The sequence below is a fragment of the Xiphophorus hellerii genome, chromosome 16 (genome assembly GCF_003331165.1).
Source record: "Xiphophorus hellerii strain 12219 chromosome 16, Xiphophorus_hellerii-4.1, whole genome shotgun sequence".
Classification (NCBI taxonomy): domain Eukaryota; kingdom Metazoa; phylum Chordata; class Actinopteri; order Cyprinodontiformes; family Poeciliidae; genus Xiphophorus; species Xiphophorus hellerii.
The window spans coordinates 5,124,842-5,152,530 of record NC_045687.1 but is presented as its reverse complement, the minus strand read 5'-3'; the positions used below and the strand labels follow the sequence as shown (position 1 = coordinate 5,152,530).

The 27,689-nt window shown below is 37.5% G+C and overlaps 1 protein-coding gene across 1 annotated transcript in view; it reads left to right on the top strand.

The window, feature by feature from the left end:
* The window catches only part of ngfra (nerve growth factor receptor a (TNFR superfamily, member 16)), a 44,931-nt gene extending 20,404 nt beyond the window's left edge, over positions 1-24,527 (top strand). Inside the window, exons 4-6 of the mRNA XM_032586704.1 lie at positions 8,669-8,900; positions 11,383-11,582; positions 18,851-24,527. Of these exons, the coding sequence (XP_032442595.1) occupies positions 8,669-8,900; positions 11,383-11,582; positions 18,851-18,903 (485 nt within the window). The 3' untranslated portion in view covers positions 18,904-24,527. The remainder of the gene's footprint in view (positions 1-8,668; positions 8,901-11,382; positions 11,583-18,850) is intronic.
* Positions 24,528-27,689: the final 3,162 nt, after the last annotated feature.

The window sequence follows — 27,689 nt, the reverse complement described above, 5'->3', positions numbered from 1 at the left end:
GCGGGCAGCCCTGTTCTTAATCAGAAGATAGATAGCGTGGCTGTCAGTACGCCAACAACATACGAAAGCGCAAATGTATGTTTACCTACTATTTACAAAAGAGTTTCCCCGCTTTCAGACCCCCCCCCCGCTAAAACGTGTCCTGGTTTTCCCAACTGAAAATATGGTCACCCTATTTATGGTAGTTTTACTGGGCATTTTGTGGTATTTAACTGTAAAAAATACAGCAAAGGCTAACAGTGTATGATGACCGTTGGGAATCAAATATAATTCTTACTGTATATTATAAGTACAGTACCACTACTGTAATGTGTAAACAGTAAATTACTGCAAATTCAAAACATACAGTAAGTTACTGTAATACTATGTACTATACCCATAATGCAATGCAAATTACAGTAACTACTTGTAAAGATGTCTTATGGTAGTTTTACTGGACATTTTGTGGTATTTAACTGTAGAAAATACAGCAAAGGATAACAGTGAAATTACCTAACTTTACCTAAATACTGTAACATTTGTAAACTTACAGCATGTGAAAAATGTTTTACTATAAGTGAAAAATTCAGCCAATGGATCTAGTAATTTTTTAATCAGTAGGATTATTGATTTAAAATTATCTCCCATATCTTGCTGAAAAGTTAGTTTTGTCTTATTTCAAGTGTACTAAGATATTTGCACTAAAACTAGACCAAAAATACTTGGTAAGATTTTGTGTTTTTCCAGAATTTTATCATAACAATAAATCAAAAATTCTTATTGTGCCAAGAGTTTTTCACAGCCAATAACTGAAAAACAATACGAATAATGCGCGCGCTCTTCTCTTCCTCCTGCCAAGTGTAATTCCACTTTTGCATTTTTCATTAAACTCCGGCTGTTGCACACATGTGAACCTTTTTTTGATCTGCAAACCGACATTCGCCTTGTGCCGTTCAGCTGAACATCTTGGTGCTGCTCGGTTTGGAAAGTTTCAGCATGTGCTGGAGTGTTTGTCCTGAGGAGCAGTGAAGATTGAACACGCAGATAACGCCAGACTCTCTTTATTAGAGAGTCCATCACCTCCCGTCTCTTCCCACAGTGGCCCTCGAGTGGACAGGCGAGTGGAGAGATGGAAGCTGTCCAGTGTGCATTCAGTGTCTTTGCCGCTGCAGTATAATTACTCCTTCTAATCAGAACACTTTACAGCAGCTTCTCTGTTCATCTGCACCCCCTCCCCACTTTCTTCTAACACTCTGCCTCTCTGTCTGCCCTCCCCTCCACTCTTTCTATTAATGCTCCCAAACAGGAGACAGAGCGCTCACTTGAATAATTTGTAGCATGCGTGTATATGTGTGTGTGTGTGATGCATGCACGCCAGGCAGTTGTGATAGGGGCTCAGCTGAGACAGAAGGAGAGTGTTTGGCGGCTGATAAAGAGGTCTTTGTACGTTTTGCAGAGCCTGATAGTTGCTCATCTCCACCCTGAACTGGCAGAAGCCGAGACATCAACCTCTGAGAAAAACCCTGGGGTTAAATTCACCATAAAGACCTCAGTGACTCGTAAAAATTAAATCATTTTCCTCCTCGCTCTTGTGTCCACACCCCGGTAATAAACACATCCCCGACGCAGCTCCACTCATAAAAATCCCGGGCTAGTTTTATTCGGTTTCATGAGCGTTTCAAACTGGCCGAAGCCAAACTGGGATAGTTAAAGGTTCAGCTGCACCTTTCAGCCCCCCTGTTCGGCCTCGGGCCTGCGCTCCGGTCTGCGGCCAGCTGAGTTTGAGTCTGCAGATCGGAGAAATATAAAAATAAGAAAGCAGCTATAAAGACGCAGCACCCTGCGCTCTCACCTTCAATCTTATGTGACACATGCTGTGAGAAGATCAGTGGTTTTGGTCAAAACGATACAATTAACAACGAGTCCTGAGGTCCAGTAATCTCAACAGTTTTCTTTATACAGGCAATGCTTCAATTTTTTGGGTTAAAGCTAAAGTATGTAACTTTTTACATAAATTATTTTTATTATTTTCATGTCGTGACAGTACAACAGATAAACTGAAAAAATCATCTGCCTTCTCCCAGTGCTCCCAGTAATAACTGCAGAAATACACCAGCAAGTCCAAAACAACCAATCAAAGCCAGGAGGAGGGTCTTAGTGCTGTCAATCACTCTTGTGCTCACCTGCTTTTTGCTAAGTTACAGACGGTTCACCACAACACAGACTGCCACAAATGCTAATCCCAGTTAGCATAGCCACAAATGATGGCAGGTAAATAGTTTTTCTTTAACAATAATTAGTTTCTCCTAACACATTTAGCAACACGTACACAATAGTGGTTGACAGCGCTAAGACACTCCTCCTGGGTCTGATTGGTTGTTTTTGACTGGGATTGTTGCATTTTAGCAGAACACAACGGTAGGATGTGGAGGAGCTCGATTTATTTCCACACATTATTTCATTCCATACTGTCACAATATGGTGAGAGTTTTAATAAATATAAAAAATATATATATATATATATTTTAAATCTTGCATTCTGCAACTTTAGAGGCAACTAATAAATCATTTCATTTTTTAATACATTGTTTTATAGTCAACATAAACGTTGTGGGTCTGAGTTTTTCCTGTTTTATTGCTAGTCTATATAGATTAAACTTAATGGTAGCATGTCTGGGAAGCCTTGGGCCGACAAACTGCTCATTAATAATTTAGTTCAGACATAATTTAAAACCTATTCCACATACATCCTCCCAAAACAAACCACCAATGTGACAGAGAAACAGATTAAGATCAGCTTTGTTCATCACCAGCAACAAAAGCATGCTACGCTAACATAGCCTGTGAACTTTTCCTTTGAAATATTTAAGACAATAAAATTAAATGCTGCTAAACAGAGTGATAAATAGATAAGTAGGATAAAACATAAGTATGAGCATCAAATCTTTTACACAGGATATCTGTGGAAGGGATTTTCGTCTAGTATTTTTGAGAGAGAACCAGAGACAAGAACTTCTCTCACAAACTCCCCATAAAGTTATTCTATCCGCTCACCTTCACATCTTTTTTTTCACACCATCCATTCACAATTTATTCTATTTGCAAGCTCATGTTGCATTGCTAATAGCATTACCCAGCGCGGCATTAGCTGGATGATGTATGGCAGAGCTGAGGAAACCTGACTACATCCGAGGAAAGGTCAAGAAATGCATGTAATACAGACGCCCGTGTTTCGACTTCTCTAAACAATCCCTCCTTTCAGACGGATTCAAATCAATACCGTTGCTGTAAATAGCTTTCTGCATTCTGCATGTTTCTAAGTATGGCATGCACATGTGCTGACGTCCTGCCTTCTGAGAGATGTTTTCCACGGTTCAGGAAACCAAACAGGTGCAGGTCGTCCCATCACTGCTGCACTGAAAGACTTCTCAATATGCACACTTAATTACAAACAGAAACTTTATGTCTACGTAAGCTGCCCCTTAGGTTCCCATTGGACTATTTAATGCAGAACCGTTTGTAAATTATGCAGCGAATCAATGTGGAGGAGCTTTACAGTCTGTCATGTCAGTAAAAACAGAATAAGTGCAGCCAGTATCTATAATGGTCCACTAATGCGCCACGTCGGTCTTCAATGTAATCAATTATATAACGTTAACAATCTTTAAGTGGATTTTTTTTCATGACATGGCCCACTAAGTCAATATACAAAGATGATGGGACTTTAATTTCTGCTGCTGTTACCTTACTCTACTAGTAGGGGAATGTGTAAAGTATTTGGTGGATTCCTGCTTATTTTGGGTCAACATCAGTAAAAACTGTTTATTCAGGGGGGAAAAACAAGATATTGTTTCTCAAAATGCATTTCTGTTCAATTATTCAGTGAGAGATTTCAGTTGCTACCAGTGAATAAGAGTGGAAACACATTTAAAAACAAATAAAACTGCTAAACCCAAACTACCTAAGCATTGATTATTAGCAGTTACCTAAGTAATGATGCTAAAATAAACTGATGGGGATCAACTATTGATCCATACTGTTAAAACAATGAATATGTTCCACCTTTAAAATATAATTTAACTATAATTGGGACTTGGCACATATTTTAAAATGAAGAAAAGTGAATATAAGCAGCTAACTGATAACTATACAACTAATAAATCTGTATAATTTGCTTTTCTAGCATTCCATATCAAGTAAGAACTACAACTAAATTTGGTAGCACTGAATTTAGATTTAAATCAAGGAAAACATTTTCTAATTCTATCCAAATTTGTTTATTTGAACTGTACAGTCGTGTTAAATCAAACTTTGAAATATTTTCAGTCAAATAAACAAATAATATTCATCAAAATGTTGCCTAAATTCAATCTTCTCCTCTGATCTTGCATGAATAAAATAATGGAAAGATTTCACAAAAGTAACAAAAACAGATTTATTGATTCATGGTGTAAATTTGTTATAAGCAAAGTATCATCAGCATAAAGTTGCTACAAATCATTTTGCTCAATTTCCTATGGTAAATTCCAATTTTGGAAACATTAGGGCATCATGTTTTTCTTAAATTCTGTCCTTTTTTATTCATTAATGCATTCTTACTTTACGTTTTTCAAACGTTTTCTATACTTTTAAGCAAGGATTAAAATGTACTGTTAGTCTTTGGGCTGAAACAAGCTTTCAGAAGCAGCTTTAGACAATTCAGAAGCTCTCAGTCAAACAATCTGTGAAGGACAGAGCTTCTCCAGTACAGAGGACGTTACTGCCTCATCTTCTGGTAGTTGGAGCTCATAGGTCAAAGGTCACATTGCCAGGAGGCTGCAGTGTTACAGGCTTCATAGCTTCTGCAAAGCCACAGCGACACTGTGGTAATCACTGAGGAACAATTACAACCCACAGTCTGAAATGTCAATAAAAATCTAAGATTGTACCCAGAATTCATCAGAGCTGATAAGGAGAAAGTCAAAATGGAGAAAAGTGATCCTTACAGCTAATCTTCTGGAAAACACTGTGACTTATTCTGGATAAGCTTCGGGCTTTCCTGTGATTTCTTTGAGTTATTTCTGCACTGGAAAATAAACATTCGCAAGACAAGATGTTCCAGATTTTATTTGATGTGGTGGTGATTAAAAACCAGAACACACACTGCACTGATAGACCTCAGGCTTCATTCAGCTGGAAATGAATTATAACTATAACATCAAAATTATAGTCAAGCTGCAGTATGTAACTTTTACAAGTTTTTTTCACTATATGCAACGCTCCCGGTCAAAAACCACCAATCAGAGGCAAGAGGAGGGCCTTAGCGCTGCCAATTACTGATGTGTACTTACTGCTAAACGTTTTAATGGCGGAGAAACAACTTGAAGTTACAGGAAAACTGTTTATCCACCATCACTGGTGGCCATGCTAACTAGCCTTAGCTAGTTTGTGGTATGTTGTGGTGAACCAGCCTTAGTGTAGCAGAGAGCAAAGGGTGAGCATGAGAGTGATTGACAGCGCTAAGACCCTCCTCCTGGCTCTGATTGGTTGTTTCTCAATAGAATAGAATAGAATATACTTTATTAAGTGGAAAAGAGGTCTTGTGGAAATTGCTTGTTTGTTGACAAGCTACTCCATTTAAGATTTTAAATACTAATAATACAAATATAACCATAAGAGATCAAGTTTACATATACATAAGAGAGATGTAAGTAATTCAATATGAGTGAATGTGAATAAATAACAAAGCATCGACATGCAATGATGTTAATCTAAAAATAATCTATAAATGAGTGCAGAGAAAATTAGGTATATTAGACATATACAGCTCTGGAAAAGAATTAAGAAAATATTATCAGTTTCTCTGATTTTACTTTTTATAGGTATTTGTTTGAGTAAAGTGAACATTGCTCTTTTATTCTATGAACTACTCAGAACATGTTTCCGAAATTCCAGGCAAAAATGTATTTATTTGTATTTAGTGTTTAAAATGAGAAATGGTTAAGATAATAAAAAGGTGCAGTGCTTCCAGTTTTCAAATAATGCAAAGAAAACAAGTTCATATTCGTTTAGAAACCACAATACTAATGTTTTAACTCAAGAAGAGTTTAGAAACCAATATTTGGTGGAAAAGCCAGGAGGTTTTCAATGGGCTCCTCATTATTTTCCCAAATCTGTATATATGGTGTATTTCTGCAGTTCGTACTGGGAGCACTAGGAGAAGGCAGAGAAGCTTGACATAACAAATATGTAAAACCACTTTTTATAAAAGTTAAACACTGCAGCTTTAATGACACTTTTAATTGTTCTAATAATGCTCAACAAAGCCAGAAGCCTTGCGGGCCGAGTACCCTGGTCTTCAGCAGCCTTGAACGAAGCCCTGGGAGTCGCCACAGGGCTAATCCCATGAGGGGCCTGAACAAAGCTAATGAAGAGCAGCCCAAGGTTCTGCTGGGAGTTCAAGGCTCCGATCCGAACCAGGCTCCACATTCTCCTTCCCCAACTGTCGGCTGAGCTCAAAGACGTTTTGGTCTTTCCCTCAATCTGCTTCTATATTCCCCGAGGGGACAGATAATCAAGTGAACTTTCGGACCATCTCACAGGATCAGCACGTTGTTTTAGAAAAAGGTAAGCACTATGACGTTAAACCGATTGGGACTAATGTCTGCTGGTGTGGGCGGCTTGCAACACGAAGATGGGAAATTACAAAGTCATTAAAGAGGAAACAGGACAATCTATGAAGCTTGATGTCTCTGCAGGCTTTGCGATGACAGAAACCAGATCCCTTCAGTAGCAGTGATCTGCCAATATCTCTGGCCTTAGCACAGGCTTCCGCCAGAAAGATGACCTCCACATTCAGTTTTCCAAGGACCCATATGACCTTAAGGTCATGCAACGCGCAGACATCACACAGATCAGCATGCGATGAGAAGAAACCCGGTGTGCACGGCCCAGGCCAGGTCTGGTCTGGGCCGGTGGATGTCATAAATTTGCCACCCCCTCCTTCCTGTTGGTGCTGAGAAGCATTCCTTCTTCCTGCTCACAGCAACTTCTCCAGATCCCATCTGTCTATCAGAAGCAGCTGCTGCATCAGACATCTGGTTGCACACTAATCACCACCAAGTCTACAAGCTCTGTGTCATCAAAACAAGATTTCTATCTCTTACAAACTGTTGAATAAATATAAATATTTTATATATAAACATCCAATGAACATTTAACTTTTACAAAAATATGTTTTCTACATATTTCTGAAAACTGCTACCATGTTGTGACAGTATGTTCTGAGGCAGATAATCTGTTGCCGTTTGAAGTAATACACCAAAAACAACCAATTAGGTCTCAGCGTTGTCAATCATCCTTGTGTATGTGACAGTTCAACGTACTAACTTACAGTTACCTGCCGTCACCGTTTGCTATTATAATTAGAACTTAGCATTTGTGGCAGGCAGCGCGTACACAAGTGTGATTGACTTCACTGAAACCCGCCTCCTGGCTCTGATTGGTTGTTTCTAGTTAACACCGCGAGAAGGCAGAGGAACTAAATTTTTTTTACAGATTATCTGTCTCAAAGCATACTGTCATGACATAGTGACAGTTTCAACTAAAATATTAAAAAAAAGTTTTAATAAAAGTTACTTACTGCAGCTTTAAAACGTTTTGGGCTTTCCAGTATGGGGAACACAATGTGGAAATTTTACAATAACTGCATGTGTCACATACAGTACATTCATTGACATTTAGATAAAAATAAGAAGAGTCTTACAATCAATCAATTTTGTATCTCAGTAATATAACTCAAAAATGTAGAAAGATCCAGCCTTTAATTAAAGTTAGTTTGTTTAATGGAGGGGAAAATCCTCCATTAAGGAATAATTGTTTTAACTAAATCAATGGAAGCACAATTATTGGTGTTTTCGCTGTGTGAAGGAAAAATTTAGTAACAATGTTTAAATAAATTTGAATGTACACTTCATCATGTTTTTATTAAAGGTTTGCACTCAGTTGCAGCTCAACAGGACATATGCTCTTCTGACCCTCCTCAAATAAGTGAAGAACCGGGTGTTCAGCAGTTAGAAATGTGAGACATGGCTAAGGTGATAAGCCTATTTTGTAGAAATTCAGTTTCTAGTATCTGTTTAGCCATCAGCAGAGAGGCCTTTTTGGAGAAACGCCTAAAGTTGAGCTGTGAATGTGTATGCAACCCTGCTCAACTGAAACTTACAGATAAGTTACTTATAGATTTTTGCCTCACACTTGAGCCAGGAGGTGTGATTATGTGATCTGTGATGTATCCTATGTAGATGAGGGGACGTTCAGCCCCAAGTCAGAACTCATCCGATTCTCACTGAGATGTGAGCTTTGTATGTTTTCTCCATTTGCAAATGTTAATTAAAGCTGTGTTTGATCTCTCTTATAGCTGAAGTTAATCTCGAATTTTGTGCAACTTAACAGCTGCTAGTGTCAATACCAGAAACAACAAACAGCAGTTAGTCATCTAAAAGAGTCTGACCTTTGACTTTCCTGTTTGCAGACCAGTGTCTTTTTGGTTTGGTGAATTATTTCTACTTGGCCATATGTTTCTGCTGAAACATATAGAATATATTTTTTAAATATTCTAGTACTTCAACTGGTTTGTAGAACTTTTCACCTTAACGAGGTTCCCAAGGCCTTGAAATTAACCCTTTCTCCTCTGTTTTCCTCCATACAGACCCAAACATGCCCACAGACTTTCCAATCATAAACAGTGAAGCATCGATTTTTCCCGATTACCCCTACCCGGAAGGCTCGATCAGCCCGTTCCCGAGCGGAGAGACGACCACGTCCAGCGGCGGCGCTCCTCACTTCCTCGGCCGGGGCTTCAACGAAAACCTCATCCCGATTTACTGCTCAATCCTGGCTGCTGGTGTGGTCGGCCTGGTGGCATACTTCGTGTTTAAGAGGTCAGTCAAAAGCTTTCTGAATGAAAAACCAATTTGGTTTTGGTACCTCAGGTGCTAAGCCGTTCAGTGATTTATAAACTAACAACAGTATTTTAAAGTCTGTTCTCTGAGCTATGCGGAGCCAGCGGAAGGACTTTAGATCTCGTTGATGTGCTCTGTCTTCCTGGTTGTAGTCAGAACAGCAGCAGCAGCAGCAGCACTCTGGTTCAATTTTCTGATTGATTTTTTAGGACCTGAGAAGACACTGTTGCAGTAGTCAGTGTGACTAAAGATAAACGCATGGATGAGTTTCTCTAGGTCGTGTATCAAACCAAATCCGGCCCACCGTAGCTTTTTATGTGGCCCTCTAGATTCTAGACTAAACACTAATGTGCTTAAATATTATGTTTATCAGTCAAATCAATGCAGTTTTTATCCGTTTACTGCCAAATTATATCAGTTAGTTCCTCCAGTTTCTTGGAGAATTATCGTGGAAATTCAATCAAAATCAACAAATCCCTGCACTTTATTGTGCTAATGCATAATTGGGAGTTTATTGCACATTTTCTCAAAAAATGTTAAATTTTAAAGAGTTTATTGATATTTTAACAATTTGTGAACAGGTTTTATCAATACATTCTGGAACAATCAGCCCTTTAAGAGCATTCAGGATCTTGATTTGGCCCAAAATGAAAAAGAGTTTGACACCGCTGCTCTAGATCATCGGTCCTCTAATCCTGGAAATGTTCTTCAGGTGATAGAAGGCCGACTTTGTAACAGTCTTTATGTGGCTCTGAAGGTTCAGGTCAGAGTCCATCACTACTCCCAGGTTTCGGGCCTCATCGCTGGTGTTTAGCTGTAAAAACTGAACCTTTGCGTTGATTCTAGATCGTTCCTCTTTAGGTCCAAAGAGGGAAAAAAAACATTTACACTGAAGTGAATAAATATTCAGTCCAGCTGTGGCTGGAGGGAATTTGATCAATTTCTTTAAACCAGCCATGATTATGTTTTCCTTCAAGGAAGAAAAAACAAAACTTTATGCATTACAGCGATCACAGATTGCTGAGGACATGAGGCTGCAGCTCCAATCTATCCTACTGACAGATACAAATTCAGGCAGACACACATTTGAAGCAAGTAAACAAGCTGATTAGATGCATTGATTGTCTGAAACATGCCAACCAAGGGAAATTTGAGTGCCACACACATCTGCTCCACATTTGCTCTTCGTCATGCACAAACAAATGATAAAATGCTGTGAGTTTGACAACAGACTGACATTTAGAAGAGGTGTTAACTGCTCTGTTTCATTCAAAACGTCCTGAATTTTTAAATCGTTAATTTGTGAGTTATCTCACGCAACTTCGGAGAACTGGTTACATTTATTCACACATTATATGACTGTACATTTAGTTAACGCTTAGATAAAAATGTAAAGATTGCTTTGATTGTTGTCAGTTGAGTTGGTTGATGAATTGGATGATTATTGCAGGTTTTACAGGAACTTTCCACTGAATATTAGGCAGCTAAAAAACACATCAAAGAGCCTTGAATGCATCCTAAATGAGCGATGTCTGAGTCAATCTTCTAAAACTATTACCTTAGTGACAAATATACAATCAAAACTGCCTTGTGTGCTGCAGCATAAGCAATGGAAAATGTGTTTATTTGATTGTGAAGTTGGTGCAATCAAATAGAGATGTTGCTCCTTGAAAACATGTTTGTTTGTTGAAATTAGGCTCTATGTTGTTATATCCAATTATTTCCTGGCAAACAAATAATGGCTGTCATCTTTTTTCCCCTTTTTGCCAAAATCAGTATTCAAAGCAGTGTTATTAATCTCTTAATTAAAAGAAAATGCAGAATTATGTTTTAATAGCTGTGATGTTGTATCAGCATTGAGGCCAAAGGAATACTTCACTGCAAAAACACAAAATCCTATCAAGTAATTTTGGTCTAGATTCTAATGCAAATATCTTAGTAGACTTGAAATAACCTTTCAGAAAGATATAAAGGCTTATTTTAATAAAAATAATTCCTTAATATTGATGAAATAGTACTTGTTATATTGGCAGATAAATTAACTTACACTTTGGGAAAATGTCTTGTTACAAGTGAAATAATCTGACAATGGAACTAGAACTTTTTCATCAATATTAAGGAACTGTTTACTTAAAACAAGCCTCTATATCTTGCTAGAAAGTTTCCTGTAAGTTATTTTTGTCTTTTTTCAAGTGTACTAGGATATTTGTACTAGAAACTAGACCAAAACTACTTGGTAAAATTTTGTTTTTACAGTGTAGACCAAGACTGAAGTTTGCAATCTGCCTATAGATGCCACGATACTGGAGGTACAGCTACTTTAAAATCATGCAAATTGCTCAGTTACACAAAAATATAGCAAGAATCAAGTTTGTAAAAACAAACATCTATGCAAATTAAAAAGACCTCAACCAAATTTCATCAAGAATTAAGTATGGTTTTGTGTTTCACTTATTCACAGGTGGAATAGCTGCAAGCAAAACAAGCAACCAGCTAATAACCGTGCGGCTACAAACAACCAGATGGTAACACCGGAGGGAGAGAAGCTGCACAGCGACAGCGGCATCTCAGTCGACACTCAGAGTCTGCAGGAGCAGCAGCAGCACGCACAGGCTGAAGCCCAGCATCAGCCGTCACGCTCACACACACAGGAGCAAATAGGTAAGCTTTCAGGTTTGCACCAAAACACTGCCATTAAGGTGAAAGCATTTTCTGAAACTTAGATGAAAGCCAAATAATACCACCCTGAAAATGTGTCTTTTTATGCTTTGTGGATACTATTATTAAGGTTGGAAAAGTGGTTTCTATTTGCCTTGATACAGCATGCTGAAGGTTTTACGGCTATATTACATAGAAATAATGATCTGGAGGTTCCACTTCACTTTGTTATATCTGACATTTCATCACAGAACCCTGGGCTCGCTACAGTACAGAAATAAAAAAACTAATTCTGACTTTAATCCTCTGAGATCAAAAGTCGAGATTCTGAGATTAAGGCCAAGATTTCGAGTTTAATGTCAGAATTTAGAAAAAAAAAGGCATAATTCTCAGATTAAAAATCTGAATTCTGAGATTAAAGTCAAAATCTCAGAATCTGAGATCAAAAGTTGGAATTCTGAGATTAAAATTTGAATTCTGAGAAAAAAGGTCAAAATTCTGAGAAAAAACCCAGAATTGTGAGATTAAGGCCAAATTTTTGAGTTTATTCTCAGAATTCAGAGAAAAAAGTCATAATTCTCAGATTTAAAGTCGAAATTCTGAGGATAAAAACTGATTCCTGAAAATAATTCTCAGATTAAAGTCACTTTGATCTTCTGGGAAAAAAGTCAGGATTCTGAAAATAAAGCATAAAATTTGAGTTTAATGTCAAAATTACAGAAAAAACAGTATAATTCTGTTTTCATTCAAAGTCAGAATTTTGAGGATAAATTAGGATTCTGAGATTAAAGTCAAAATTCTGACTTTGATCTTCGGAGATCAAAAGTCAGAATTCTGAGAAAAGGGTCATAATACTCAGATTGAAGTGAGAATTCTGAGAATAAAGCCTGAATTCTGAGATTAAACTCAAAATTATGACTTTAATCCCAGAATGATTTTATGTGGGTGGATTAAGGTCATTAAGGTCAATCGGGTGTAAGAGCCGAATTTACGACTGATTTATCTGCCAAAGGCTGTTTGGTGATTCTGCATGAAAACATTTGGAAACTTGAGAGTCTGAGGCAGAGGTTCAGTAAAATAAGGGCAAAGGATGTAGAAAAGAGTTTGACACGCATCTGAAACCCTTTCAGTTTGGATCTGTACATGTCAGAGATAACGCGAAGTACCAACGTCTGATCTATATCTGTCTTCTGTGGTTTATATTTTCCTCCTGGGATGGTAGGAAGTATTTTAAGGTCTGATTCGCCATCAAGCCAGACAAAATCGAAAAAGGTTTTTGTAAGATGAACTCAGTAAATGAACTCTGGCATGGAACCAACATTATGCACTTTGCTGATCTATTATAAAGCAATTTACGATGCACTCAATTTGCTTCTATTGGTGGAGTGCATTAAGGGGGATAAACACAGATGAAGTTTACAGTACAGTAGTTTGTTAGCTTTCTCTCATTTGTGCATCACAGAGCTGAACACATGCATGTGAACGCTCCTTCACAGATCAGTATCTATGTGCAAACCACACCCTGATGTTGTTTTGTGCAAAATAAATGCAGCACAATTTACTGGCATCTCAGTAGGGTTGTTTTGCTCCAGTGTGTTGAGTTAACACTTTGAATATCTGGAGTTGATTGAGCTCATATTTTACCGCAATTCAGCTCTGAATCCACAAGTTCTGTTTGGTTTTATTTTCACTTATTTTGGGGGGTTTTCGTATATTATTTGGAAGATGCACCATATGGGGCTGCTTAGGTTTAAACTAGGTGTTTTTGTTAAATTATAATTGCTTTGATCACTGATCTTTGTATTTTTCTGGTCTTCATTTTTATTTTTTGTCAGCTACCTTGCTTCACATTAAAGCAGATCCTGGAAACATTAAGAAAAAAACACTGCCTTTCCTTAGATTTAAAAACAAACATGCACTTTTAAAACTGTTTTTTGAGTCATGGCCACAGAATCAAATAAGTGCTAGCATACATGGATGACACATTTACTTCTGCAATGACACAAAGAGTGAAGCCTGTCACGCTTTGTGGCTGTGAACAGAAAATGTTTGTTTTCTTGACTAAAAAAGGCCTTTGGAATAGGAATTTTTCTAGTGGTGAGTTTTATTGGCAACAATAAAGGACATCCTGAGTTTTTGGATTTAAGTGAAGCAAAAATACCAAGTGGACACATGACAGTTCATAGCTGGGTCAGAAGGCTACACAGACTGGCCAGGAGGTGACACTTTTGTTTTTCTAGGTGGAAAAATTCATTAGGTACAAAAAAAGTTTATTTTTGCAAATTCTAAGTTATGGTAGCATTGTTTTTTTTTAATAATTTCAAAGCCATGTGAGTATTTGAAGTATCATTACATCCACTACATATGTAGTTAAAGTTAGAGACGACACAATATGTTGCGAAGAGATTTATATCTAGAGTTCACATGTCCTAGCAGTTAAATTCTTACTAGCAAAACAAAACAAAAAACACTGATTTTATGAACAAAAGTGAGGAAATGTATGGCTTGCTAATATAAAGTATTCTGCTGATATCCAGAGGTGGACACAATTCTTGGTACCCCTCAGTTAATGAAAGAAAAACCCACAATGGTCACATAAATAACTTGTTTTATGTGTTTTATAATTCTGTTGAAGCATGTTTGAAAAGCAATGTCTGACTTTCATTTGTTTATTTTCACAGAATTTGTATTTATTATGTTTGTCAGATTCAAGTCATTTCTGTGACCCTTGTGGGTTTTTCTTCCATTGACAATTTTGTCCATGTGTGTAAAGCGATGCTGGTCAGAAGTGGAGCAAACAAATCTAAATTTTAGTTTTTCTGACTACAGCTGTTGCTATAATATGCGTTTCCCTTATTGTGGTGGATTAAAGACAGATTGGGTTTTAATAAACCTTCATTAAAGTGTTTTGTTTTAGGTTCTTCAGGCTACCGCACTGAGAAATCAAAATAATTTTCGTTTTTTGTAATTGCTATAAGAGCCATTTATCAAGGTTCTTAAACAGAATAAATTTTTACTGAGTTTTTTTGCTCTAAAAACCTCCTTCCTTTCTTCCAATCAGGAAGAACAAGACAAAACAATAAAAGGCTTTATACTGGAGAATCAGCTTGGCGCTGGTTCACTGACTCAATGTCTGACTGGTTAACCCTGTCCCCTCGTTAACTTGTTGGCTCATTAGCAGGTGTTACGAGATGGGATCCAGGCCCAGTCTCTTTTGGTTTCCAAGTCGGATGTAGCATCCGTGTTTAACAGGTGCTAATTGGCATTTAGCACAACTTGTCTGTGTGAAAGCGGTTTAACAAACGGTCACATAAAAGAGACTGTGGATTCCTAATCAACCAACAGAATTCGCACTATAAATCCATTATAATCGCAAACGGTTTCCTGTTTCCGGAACACAAAAAAAACAAACATGTTCTGCTGGTGGGTAAAAGAAACGGGAGCAGTTTCATTTATCATACGTCAAAGTAAGCTTTTATGAAAGGAAGTAGAGCGAGGAAAATGCCCCTCAATGTGACTGACAACTTTCAGAAAGGGGTATTCCCTGCATGAGTCACTGGTGAAGGGTGAGAGATGCTTCACGAAGGGAGCTTGGCCTCATTTCTGTCAGCTCATCAAAGAACCGTCTATCTCTGCAGCCCCTCACCCCCTTTACATCCTCGCCCCTCTCAATCATGCATATAGATGGAGTTTAAAATTTAAACAACAGCCTCAGCCTTGCTCTAGCGCTCTACCGAGCTTCTCTGTCCTTTATTTGACCCCCCGGAAAAACTAAACAAAAATAGCTTAAAAGATTTCAGTTTTAACAAGGTCACTGCAAAACAAAACATTTTACCAAGTATTTTTATTCTAGCTTCTGGCGTAAATTTCTCAGTACACTTGAAATAAGAAACTTATTTGCAAGTCATGTTTTAGCAAGAAATGGAGGCTTATTTTAAGTAAATAATTCCTGAATATAGGAGTGGTAGTTTCACTTGCAGAAAAATTAACTCATGACATGGGAAAAATGTCTTGTTATAAGTGAAATAATCTATCAATGGAAATAGTACTTTTTCATCAATATTAACAAATTGTTAACTTAAAACAAGCTCCTATATCTTACTAAAATGCAGATACCGATGTGAGTTAGCAGGTCATCACACTGGGCTCGGGTGAGACAAAAACAGCTGATAGCGACAATCGTCAGCGCCCAGCTAGCTTGTGAAACTCCCAACACTTCTGAATTATCTGGTAAATTCAAACACACATTTTATTGATTTCAGTAGATAAAATCTAGACACTCAATATTTTATCTACCATTGTTCAAAGTAACCGGAAAAAGAAAAAAAAGGCAAAACCTCCAACATGCGTTGTGCCCTTATCTGCTGTCACCGTTGTTCAAAAGAAACTGAACACAAAATGTTCAGCAAAGACATCTGAGCCTCCATTATGATTGCAGGAGCTTTCACTGCATAATATTTTCGTGACACGTTCTCAGTTTCATTCACCATTGTACAAAGAGACTGGGAATGGAAAACGGCTCATTCCCACAAGCGTCCGGAGCGATTTTGACGCGCCTCCACATAGACTTTGAATGTAAGCCTGACGTACGAAAAGCGTTTGGTGTAAATGCAGCATAAGTGTTAATTTCTGAAAATTGAACTTCTTCCAGACTATAATATAAGCAAATACAAATCGACTTTTTCTAGGATCAAGGAAAATTTCTGACGATGGTAAAGTGAAAGCTGTGGAAATTGTGTTCTGATAATTTTACATAGAAGACAGAGAAAGAAGAACATTTGTCTCAAGTTTACATGCACGATTGAGTTTCAGAATCTGATCTGCAAGCAGGAGCTCTATCACATGTATGTAACTTTATACATTTCAAAGTTACTTTGAAATAAAGTGTTCTCACTGCAAGATTAGTAATGCAGTTTCAGGAATACAGAAGGCGTGACTCATGACTGGAGAAACAAGTTTCTCTGTTATCAAACTGAGCTTTTAGGATCAGACTACAGATAATGCATGGATGAGCTTCTCTAGATGTTGCTGGAACATTTTTAATCCTGGAAATGTCCTGGTGATAGAAGACCAACTTTGTAATTGCCTTTATGTGTCTATATGTGTCTACACTGAGTTCATCACTACACCCCAGACTTTCAGTCCTGATCACTAGTTTCTAGCTGTAAAAACATAACATAAAAACTTAAAATACCTACATTCAGTGGAATGGATATAATACACTTTTCCTCTTAAAACAGATTTCATCATTTAGGCTTGTTGATTTTCCCTTTGGGAATGTAGAGTTGACTTCTAAGTTGCTCTAATCAGACAAGATAAACATAACTCTTAGTCATTGTATTTATAGTATTTTAAAAAATATATTTTAAAATATGGGAACTTTTGGTTGCTCTCCTGGGAATAACTCTTTCCCACTACTCAGAACAAATCAGAATAACTCTTCAGCTGATTCTGACAGACCCTGAGGTTTTACCACGTCAGGAGGGATTCATCATTCCTCCTGCATGGCTGCGGTTTGATCCAGAGCCTCTTCCCAGAAAACTTCTGAAGAAAGGTGTAAGGTTTCTTGATCAAGGGCAGAATCATCTGATTTATTATTTACAAAACTCATCTTTTTTTTTTTCAGCTGTGACGTTGAGATCATAGTTTTAATGTGTGGAGAGAGAAAAAATTCAGCGGAAAAAAATGAGTCAATAGCAGAAAATATGACAAAATATTTATGTATTTATACAGCAATGCGACAAGGATGCACATTTCATTTAATGTTATTGCTAAAGTAATAAAAGCATGTCTAATACAAAAAGTAAATTTTTTGTACAAAAAGAAGGTAAAACAATGGATTAGCTGGTTAAACTTCAAATAAATGTCTACAACTGATTTGAGATTTCAAAACATATTTTAAACCAAATATAGGCCAAATTCTGGAAGTCATAAAAATATTGAGATGCTATTTTAAATAAGAAATGTCAAAATTGTAATTTTACATATTAGAAAACTGAAAAACCCATGTGAGAAAATTATTTTTTTCATAGATCTGACTAAATTTCACTTAATTTTCATTTTATTTTTTATTTCATTCACTCAATAATACATTTTAATAGTTTATGTAACAACTAAAAGGAATCATGAAAAAAGAGCATAAAGAAATATAAACTTACATCTGCCTCCTATTTGCATAAAGAAAAAACTTTTAAACTCAGAATACGATCACAGATGTAGATCAAATGAACAAAAACAACATTTTCAAATTTCTTTTACATAGATATTCACATTGTTTTATATCATTGCAAAATTTGTCCATAAACTGACATCTTTAATTGAAATGTTTCTTTCCATCATCGCTGTTCTGACTCTAAAACTTTTGAATTTGCTTTTTCTTCTTACTAAAATTTTCACATACGTTTATAAATTTATTTATAAATAATTGTAAAATCATTTATGTAATACATGTAATGTAATATAAATTTTTTGAGTAAATTCTGTAATCTATGTAAAATCACAAAATATTACATGAATTTTGTAAAATATGTAAAATTAATTGTATGAAATTTACATTTTTGTAAAATGTATTTTTAAAATACATTTTACAAAATTCATGTACAATTTTTTAAGGCTTTAATCTCATTTTGTATGAATTTATTTTAGAAAAAATAACTAAATTAATTGATAAAGTATAAAATTAATTGTACTCTATGAATTGAAGTTATTGAAAACTCTGCAGCACAGGAAGCGAAGTAGATATCACTGCTTCCACTGCTTCCTGTTTAAACAGGCAGGAAGAAAGTTCTTTGGCCATCACTGGTCTGAAGGGCTGCAGATGCAGACAGGGAGCTGAAAGGTCTGCTTTATTAATCTCAGTGCAGATATCTCGATGAAATTTGTGTTAAAGTTTCTCTTGGAAGGATTTGACGAAACGTTAAAGATAAAATTGGTTGCGTTGCTCTTCCCTGACACAAAGATGCATTGATGAAGAAAAGAAAACACCCAGTGCACTTCGGGGCTCAGAATCGTCTCTGCATTCCTGAGGCGTTTCCCTGGCTCCCCTCAATATACAACAGGTTAAGAGGTTTGTGGGAAACTGGAGCATTTGTTTCCCATCCGCATCTAGCTAATGGCTTCAGCTTAAGTGGTTCGGATGGATCCATAACACCATAGGGCCCCTTTCAGGGAAGAGTTTGTTTAGAGGAGGCAGCCTTTTGGGATTACACCGCGATGGCACAGGTGAGAAATTTCTCTTTCGTGACGTATTTCTCATTATTTCTTCTCTGCAGTGGTGAGGGTAGATGGAAGCCCCCAGCCCGACTCGCCTCCGACCGAAGTCTAAGGAAGAAGAGGAGGAGGAGGAAGACGAATTGGCAGGGCTCGGGAACCGAAGGAAGGGGGTGCCACGCAGAGAATGTAAAAACAAGACATTGATTCATAATTCAAGTGGCCACAGAAAAACGTACAGAAACCCTCCAATGTGCTTGGGGCAGCCGACGGAGACTCTTCGTCCCTGCATGTGGAGTCAAACTCTGTCATATAGAGTGCCTGGACACCGAATCTATGGCAATAGCAAACAAGAACAAGTATAACAACATGCAACATAGTTTTTAGGAGCTGCCAGATTAACCTGTACTTCCCTTTTAACGTCTCCGTTTTTAATCCCATGTTTATGCTTTTTTTATTTTTTCTTTATTTGGAGGGCATTTTTTCTCCTCCTGTCCTCTCTGTTCTCTGTTGGCATCAGAGATACAAAAACAGCAGGGGTGCCATTAGCAATTCCCAGCTTTTTCTGGAATTTCTTCCTTCCCTTTCATTTAATGACCAATGTTAATGTCATTGTTTGAGAACAGCTACAAGGATTCATCCTAGTGACTCATGTTTTGATGAGACTGCTCAGTAATTAACTCTTTTTTTTGTTTTTTTGAATAATTAGATGGCTCTATGGCTATGTAACAGACATAAACTCCCTCTCTAGCAGTGCCTCCAGGGATTGTATTTTAGCAGCTTCATGTTCATAATGTTTGTCTCATGTTTGTGTTTGCGCGGTTGTGTCATTTTGAGGCTTTAGTTACACGACCGAATCAGCAGGCTGCCTTCGCTGGAGGTGCAACGTGAGAGGAACATCTCTGGACTCAGCGCCGCTGCTGACTCACCGAGATGAGTCGTCTGATGGGAAACGGGGGAGGGGGATCCATTTACAGAGCCAAAAAACAAACAAGCAAACAAAAAAGAATCACGACTGCTAATTAAACTACTTAAATGAGTTTGGGACTGGGAAAAAAATCAAATCTGCAGGAGGAATCCCATCCAATCATTCTTCGGTGAAATTGGGACAGCCCTCAGAGGAAGCCGGCGCTTCCACCTCCACAAGCTCACGCCTACCGTAAAACACACAGCCTTACTTACACAAGGCTTACCTGGGAGGCGGGTAGTAATTACCTCAGGGTTCTAGCTTTATTTACCCTCTGCTGCAACACAGTTCCTGCTGAAGCCTCAATGTGACATCATATTTTCATTTTCCAAGGCAGAACCACCCGACATTTACTGCATTTCCCAGTTGAAATCAAGCACTTAAGCACAGGCTTACATGTCAGGCCTGGTGGTATCTTTTTTTATGGAATGCCCCTTTAATGTGTCCCCTCCCTGCTGCTTGAAGCGACTGTAGAAGTGAGCTTAAATACCATGTAGAGGACACATACTGTAGCCAAGCTTGACTGCATTCATTGCTTACAGTGGCACATAGATTCTCAGGAATTAACTTGTATGACTGAGATTAAATGAGTATTTACACAATTTAAAACAATGGAGAAATAAATACTTTGATTTGGTTGTTTACATCCTGTTGATGCAGTGCAAATTGTTGGCCCATATTTGGGGAGTGAACCAGATTCTTGCCGGTTCAACCTGTACCAATAGTTTAAAATAATGTGTAATATGAGCACTTCGTTAATGGGAGACGGGTTATTGTTTACAAAGGGGTGGAAGCTAATGCTGCGTTCTCGCCAAATGCGTTTTGAGCGTCAGGCATGTCTGGTTTACATTCAAAGCCTATGTGAACGCACATTGAGAGCGAGTAGCGGCGTGTTTCGTGCGTCTAGCACTGCGTGATTTAAAGCGTTTTGACCATTTGACGGGCGTCCAACATAATGCTGGTGTTGGAAAATCTGAACTTTCGCCGCTCAACGTGGAGCGTCAACTAATCAGAGAAACTTGGCCATGTAACATAATGGCCTGTAGTTGATGTCCTGCCCGGAGATCAGTGCCTGGATCTCCGGGCTGGTCGGGCTGGTTAGCTGGTCGTCGAACTGGGCTCAAGTGAAATGAAAACCTCACTGGTAGCGACCATTGTCAGCGCCCTGCCAGCTTGTGAAACTCACAACTCCTCTAAATTATCTGGTAAATTCAAATACGCGGACACATTCTGTTGATTTCAATAAATAAAACCTAGACAGTGTTTCATCTGCCGTTGTTCAAAGTAACCAAGAGAGGAAAAAAAAGTTCAAGAAGCTCCAACGCGCGTCATGCGGTTATCCGCCGTCATAGTTTTTGGTTCAATAGAAACTAAACACAAAATGTTCATCATCTGAGCCTCCGTTATGACTGCAGAAGCTTCACTACATAATAGTTTGGTGTCACTCTCAATTTCATCTGTCATTGTACAAACAGACCGGCAACGGAAAACAACATCTCGTTCCAACTCAGGTCTAGCACGATTTTGACGCGTGTCCAAACACTTTGAATGTATCCAGACGCGGCTGACGCTCAAATCGCTTTTGGTGTGAACGCAGCATAAGCGTCAAGCGTCTGACTTCAAAGCTTACCCAGAGGCGTTTTTGACAACCAAAGCATGTTCAGTCTGAACCCAGCATAAGGGCCAAAAGTGCATGTGCGTTCGATGACCAGTTAAGATCACAGTGCCATCTAGTGGCTTGGCATGACAACTACAGCTGACTCAAAGTGTGTAGGCGGAAAATTTCCCCAATCAACATCCGAAAATACTGGCGGTTTCCAGGCAACGGTCTTCTGTAAACGTAGCCTTATTGGCCATTTACAGTAAAATCTTGGTGGTTCATAATGCCATAATGCTTACAGACTGCAAAACGGAATGTGGCAATTAAGCTAAATCAAAAGAGCCAGCTGATGGAAAAGTAGAACAAAAATTTTAGTTTTAAAGAAGAAAACTAATTTATTTACCATTTTGGGAATTGCTTCACTCCAACTAGCCTTTGCTTGAATTGCCTCAAAGGTTATTCCTGGTTTCTTGAATATACAGAACCTCTTCACAGACGACAAACTGTCCGTCTAATCTTAGTCAAAGTTTTGTGAAAAACTATTTGCCCCTTTAAGATTTCTTCTGTTTTGCTAACAGTTACATTTAATTCCCAACCCTGTAGACCAAAGTAATCTCTCAAATAAAATCTGCCAGACAAAAGAAATAAAAAGGTCTTTTCTCTTTTTGACAATCTGGAACACTTAATCTGGAATTACCCAACTATGAGAAAACTGTAATAACAGAAAACATCTGTGAGGGCACAAATACATTTTCACTGAAGTTTGAGAGCGTAAAGCTCACAAAAACATTGCATTGCCCTGCCTAAACCCTGTAGCTTTAATGCATATTTATTTAACAAAGAGACAAAAATAGTAAAAATCATTCTGTACTGACATTATTCCCAATTTTTCTTTTTTAAAAACAAAAAATGTCTAGCTTGCTAAGTTGAACAAGTTACAGTAATGTCTACTTTGTTGGTGAGGAGAGCAAGTTTCAGCTAACCTATATGTATCAAAAGAATGTGTGCCTGACTGTAGACATGGTATTTTTAGGTAGAAAATATGTTTTATAGCATTCGAATATAAGTTGCAGAGACATGAATGAATAGTCTGATCAGATGATAGTTGTTGGATGGGTATAGATTTGTCTAGAAATAACCAGATTACAAATGTTAGGAAAAAAATGATGAATCAGTGTGAAACTCTAACTTATAACACATTTTGCTTAGAGAGTCACTTTCCAACAATATCCAAGAGGTATTAGTTTTGTCATTTTATTCTCAGCAAGAGTGTAAATGCAGACAAAGCCTTTAAGGAAACGAAAGATGTTTTTTAGCTTGTTAGCGGCGCTTTTAGAGTTTAGTGATAGATAGGAAATGTCTCGCCGAGGGAAGAAAACAGTGAAAATGACTCATTACGTCCTGTGTGGCTCTGCATGGATCAATCACTCGGTCACAAACACCCCAAGACAATTAAACTTTCTGGTCGCCTCACTTTTGATTCATGAATCAGTGCAGTGTAATAAATGAAAGCAAACAAAAGTCTGCTGTAGTTTGCAGCTCTGTAGCAGATCTTGGTGTGAAGGGGTGACCACAAACACACACACACACACACAGGAGTGTATGATTCACTCCTCTATTGAGAGCCGGAGTGATTCATCCTGATCCTGCATGAGGGACTGACATTAAAGCAGACTTCTCTACACTTCGTATGAGTGACCAGGAAGTTGATTTAAAGGGGGAAAAAAAACAAATTTTCTTCATCTCCATCCCCCCGCTGAGGCTCCATCAGCCCTCCAGCAGTGCACTCATCCTGCCTAAAGCTGACGTATTCCCCTTTCTCCAACAGATTGAGATGCTTTGTGAGAATGTACAGCCTGGGTAGAAACAGAAAAATATGCAAGACATGTTCAAAGGAATAGTTTTCATTAGGGATGCACGATATTATCAGCATGGTATCGGCCGATATTAGCTGCAAAATTTAATATTGGACATCGGACATCGTCACAATAACTCACCGATATAAAAGGTGTTGTTTTTATATGACAAACCAGTGACAATGAAGCCTGCAGCTCAGCATAGCGTCAAATTTGCACTATTTGAGTGTTGTCATTGTCTAACGGAGAGCAAATGAATAAATTTGACGGAAAATATACTGCAAGTTGAAAGTGTTACATCATTCTCATCCTCCTTTTTGACATTTGCATTTGGTAGCAGGCTAAATTGACAAAGATAATGCAGTATTTTAATTCCACAGTAGAGAAAGCCATATAGTTTCAGTAAGTAAAGTAAGTAGGTATAAGAAAAAAATATCGGTAATCGGCCAAATGAGTTTTAGCATATCGAACAAAAATCCAATATCGTGCATCCCTAGTTTTCATGTTAGCCCCATTTCTGTAGGTCTGAATTGTTTTTCTCCTTACATTTCCAGTTTATTAGGAGTACCACCATCTTGAAATGAGCATTTTTTTTCTAAGTGAGCACTTATTAGATATAATATGATTGCACTCAAAGAGTGTACCACAGTTCAAGTGCCTGTGTACAGTGTCTAACGTTTTTTGAGTTCAGATGTTTTAATTGTTACTTTAACCATGTTTTTATTTTGCATCTTTTTTCCATTTGTGTTTTTTAATGTGCTTTCTTTTATATATTTTAGAACTAATGAAGGATTTTCATGAACTGAAGTCACAAACATGGAGCCTTGGAGACTCACAAAAACTGTAAAAACTTGGCACCATTACAAACAGGTTGCCAATGAACACATACTGTATGTTAATATGATGTATTAGGGTCATGTAGCATTTTGAAAGCTTAAACATGTTACCAGGTACTTTCACAAGGCTGTTTGTCAACAGAAATGGGCGCTACTGTACAGATTTAATGCATGTACAGTAGTTTTATCAAGTACCTCCATTATAGAGGCATCAAGATATGTAATCTGCAGCATAGTGATGTCTGTGGAGAGACTCACTGTGAATCTCTGAGATTTTATTACTTGATACAAACACATCAGGACTTGGTCCCCCAACCCCAAAAAGCTGAATGTCCTATGTAGTTGCCTACTAATGTAAAATGCATTCTGTAAATGTGAATTTCTTAGAGTTGATACGAGATAGAAAAACATGCTTTAAAACTGAAAAAAACTGAAATGTGTGCAACAGTAATAAAACCACAATAAAAAGATTTAATTGCACCATTTGTCTCGTTTGTGTTTGTTGTTAGCATGAGATTGTTTACGTCCAAATGGATAAATAGATCTGAGGTTTATATTTTGTGACAAGTTGGTTTCCTCCAAGTACTGCAATTTCCTCCTACAGTACAAAAAATATATATTTTTAGGTTAATTGGTCAATGTAGGTACTCTCTCTCAACTCTGCAGTTGTGGTTCCAATGTCATTTCAAAAATGAATTTGCTTAATATAAACACGTCAATTTTGAAAAACAAGTTAGGTTTTTGATCATGTTCTTGGTGTTAGGATGAGGTATTTAGTTTGTTTTGCAAAATTGCAATGGAATCACTTTTTGTGCATCACACGAGTCACATGATCAACAAGCGGATGTTGCCACTGGTCCAAACCATGATGAAGAAAACGACAGGAAGTAGTTGGAAGATTCTGACGCAGCGTGTTTTTAAAGACGCATTGTGTGAACAAAATTTTAATGAATGGAAAAACTGCAATTGCAAAATTGTGCTTTTTCTAAACAAACATTTGTGATGGACTGATGATCTATTTTAGGGTTTATCCAAAATCAGGGGTGGCTACAGGATGTTATCGGAGGGTACACACAAAACTATCACTGCACCTAAACCGCAGGAGCACAACCACATCTCCAACGCGCACCATGAGCGTGTCACACAAAAAAAGTACAAACCTGAACCACACAAACACAAGACACACTCGGGTAATGCACATGGCCCACTAAAACAGCAGATCTATTTATTTGTTACAAATTATACTAAATATTAAAGATATGAAAGCAAAGCCGAGGGAGGAGGAGGAGGATGGAGGTTCCCAGGTTCAGGTGGTGTATCTGAGTCGTCCAGAGGAGGAGAAGGTGAATCAACAATGTTTGCTTCATTTCTAGTCTTTTGGCAAACTTTTTAACTAGATTTAACTGTTTAACACAAAGTCTTAGCACAACGCTCAGGAAGAGTGAAGCAGATGTCAAAGTCAGCCAACCGGGTGACCTGTCAGCTCTTCAGTTCACGAAACCACAAAAGAAGCTCATAAACCTCCAAACTGCCAAAACCGCACACAAGGTAAAAAGGTCAGGCAGGAGCCAATTGACTGCTCTTAGAATTACAGGAGGTTTCAAACTCCACTCATTCATTTTTAGTTTACAGAAAAATCACCAAGCTGCCAAATAAACAAAAGTAAACTGATCAATAACATTTAGGCTTTGGCGTCACCCCTACAGACGTGCACTACATACAAGATGTTTGGACACAAAAGATATTAATCCATAATTTTAAAAGATGGTTGGATAATAAAAAATCCCAAAGCTATTCCTTTTCTTTTCTGCCCCGAATAATGTCTGCGTCTGCTTCCACAGCATATTTGAAGTAAAGTATTGGTAAGGTGCTGCTAGTTATATCCAACTGGCCAACTAATCTTCTGCAAACCTTACCACCACTCTAAAAATAGAAATCTGTTCGTTTGTCTCACTGGAAGATTCCCAGCTGTTTCTGCTCATCAACCACTGCACATCACTGAACAATGAGAGACAATATTCGCAGATGGAAAATATTTCATACAGTTGTCAAACTTCCTAGGAGACAATGTCCCAGCACATTCACTCCAAGGTCAGACGGAGGAATGCTCAGAGAAACTGCAACCTAAAAATAAACACGGCTTGTTTGGAGTGGTTTCCATGAGAAAAGTATGGAAGCAGGAAGTAGAGTTGTTAAAATGCAGCTATGTCCTCGAGACGGATGGGATACAGTGGATAAATGTGCGTACTCAGTGTTTTACCAATCGGCGCAAAAAAGTAGTGCTCAGTGTTTAATGAGGCAAACATGGATGCTACCGATTTTGAAGTTGTTGTCCAATCAGAGCCAGTACATTCACAACTTTATCCTCGGTATTGTCCGCCATGGTTGTTGTTCTTTTTCCCGCTTACAGGATGTAGATAAGTGACATTTGTTGAGCATCAATGACGTTATATTCTGGTCACATTTGAAAACATCAGATACGTATCGGATATCCAAGCGGCCTGGGTCGCATTCGATAAGAAAAACCAACCTGTGTTGTTCAGACTGTCATAAAAAGGTGGCTTTATGTTAACATTATGGGTTTATTAAGTACTTTTTTGTTTTTTTATTTTTTTCCTTTTTTTAAATTGGATTCTTTTATATTAAAATACAATAAACAAAAATAATGAATGATTATGAATTTTCAGATTCTAAATTGTATGATGTAAACTTGATAACTGCAGATCCCTTTCCAGATATCGAGTGTGAATACTATGATGAGGAGAAATTTAACAACAGTAAAATGATAAAAGCAGGTTTCTCTGTAATTCACCTAAATAGTAGAAGTATGAACTCTAATTTCTCAAAAATAACAGATTACTTAAAACGGTTAAATGGACAATTCAGTATAATAGCAGTTTCAGAGACTTGGTTGAATGAGGAAAACAAAAACAATTTTCAAATAGATGGATATGAATTACATTATGTGAATAGAAGTAGTAAAAGAGGTGGGGGTGTTGCTTTGTTTGCTGATAGTGAAATAAGATGTAAAATAAAGGATACTATGTCAACAACTGTTGAAGGTGTAATGGAGATGATTACTATAGAAGTGTTAAGTGAGAAATCGAGAAATATAGTGGTGAGTTGTGTGTATCGAACACCAGGATCTAACTTAGAATTATTTACTGAAAAATTAATAGAGCTTATTGAAATGAGTAAAAATAAAACATTATTTCTGTGTGGAGATTTTAATATAGATTTAGGAACCCAAATTGATTTAAATAGGATGTTTGTTGATACAATGTGTAGTTTGGGTTTCTTTCCATTGATATCAAAACCAACAAGAATTACGACACACTCTGCCACAATAATTGATAATATTTTTACTAATATTACGGATGGAGAGGTGCTGAGTGGACTCTTCAAAATCGATATAAGTGATCATTTACCAGTTTTTGCTATTTACAAAAATCACCAGAAAATTATTACTGTACCTGTGCCAACGAAAAAAGTGTTTAATATGTCAAAAAAAAATTTGGATAAATTGAAAAATGATTTGTGTCAACAAAATTGGAATAATGTATATGTGGATGATGTACACAGAGCATATGATGAGTTTATGAATATTTTGGGAGTTCTGTATAAAAGACATTGTATGACAAC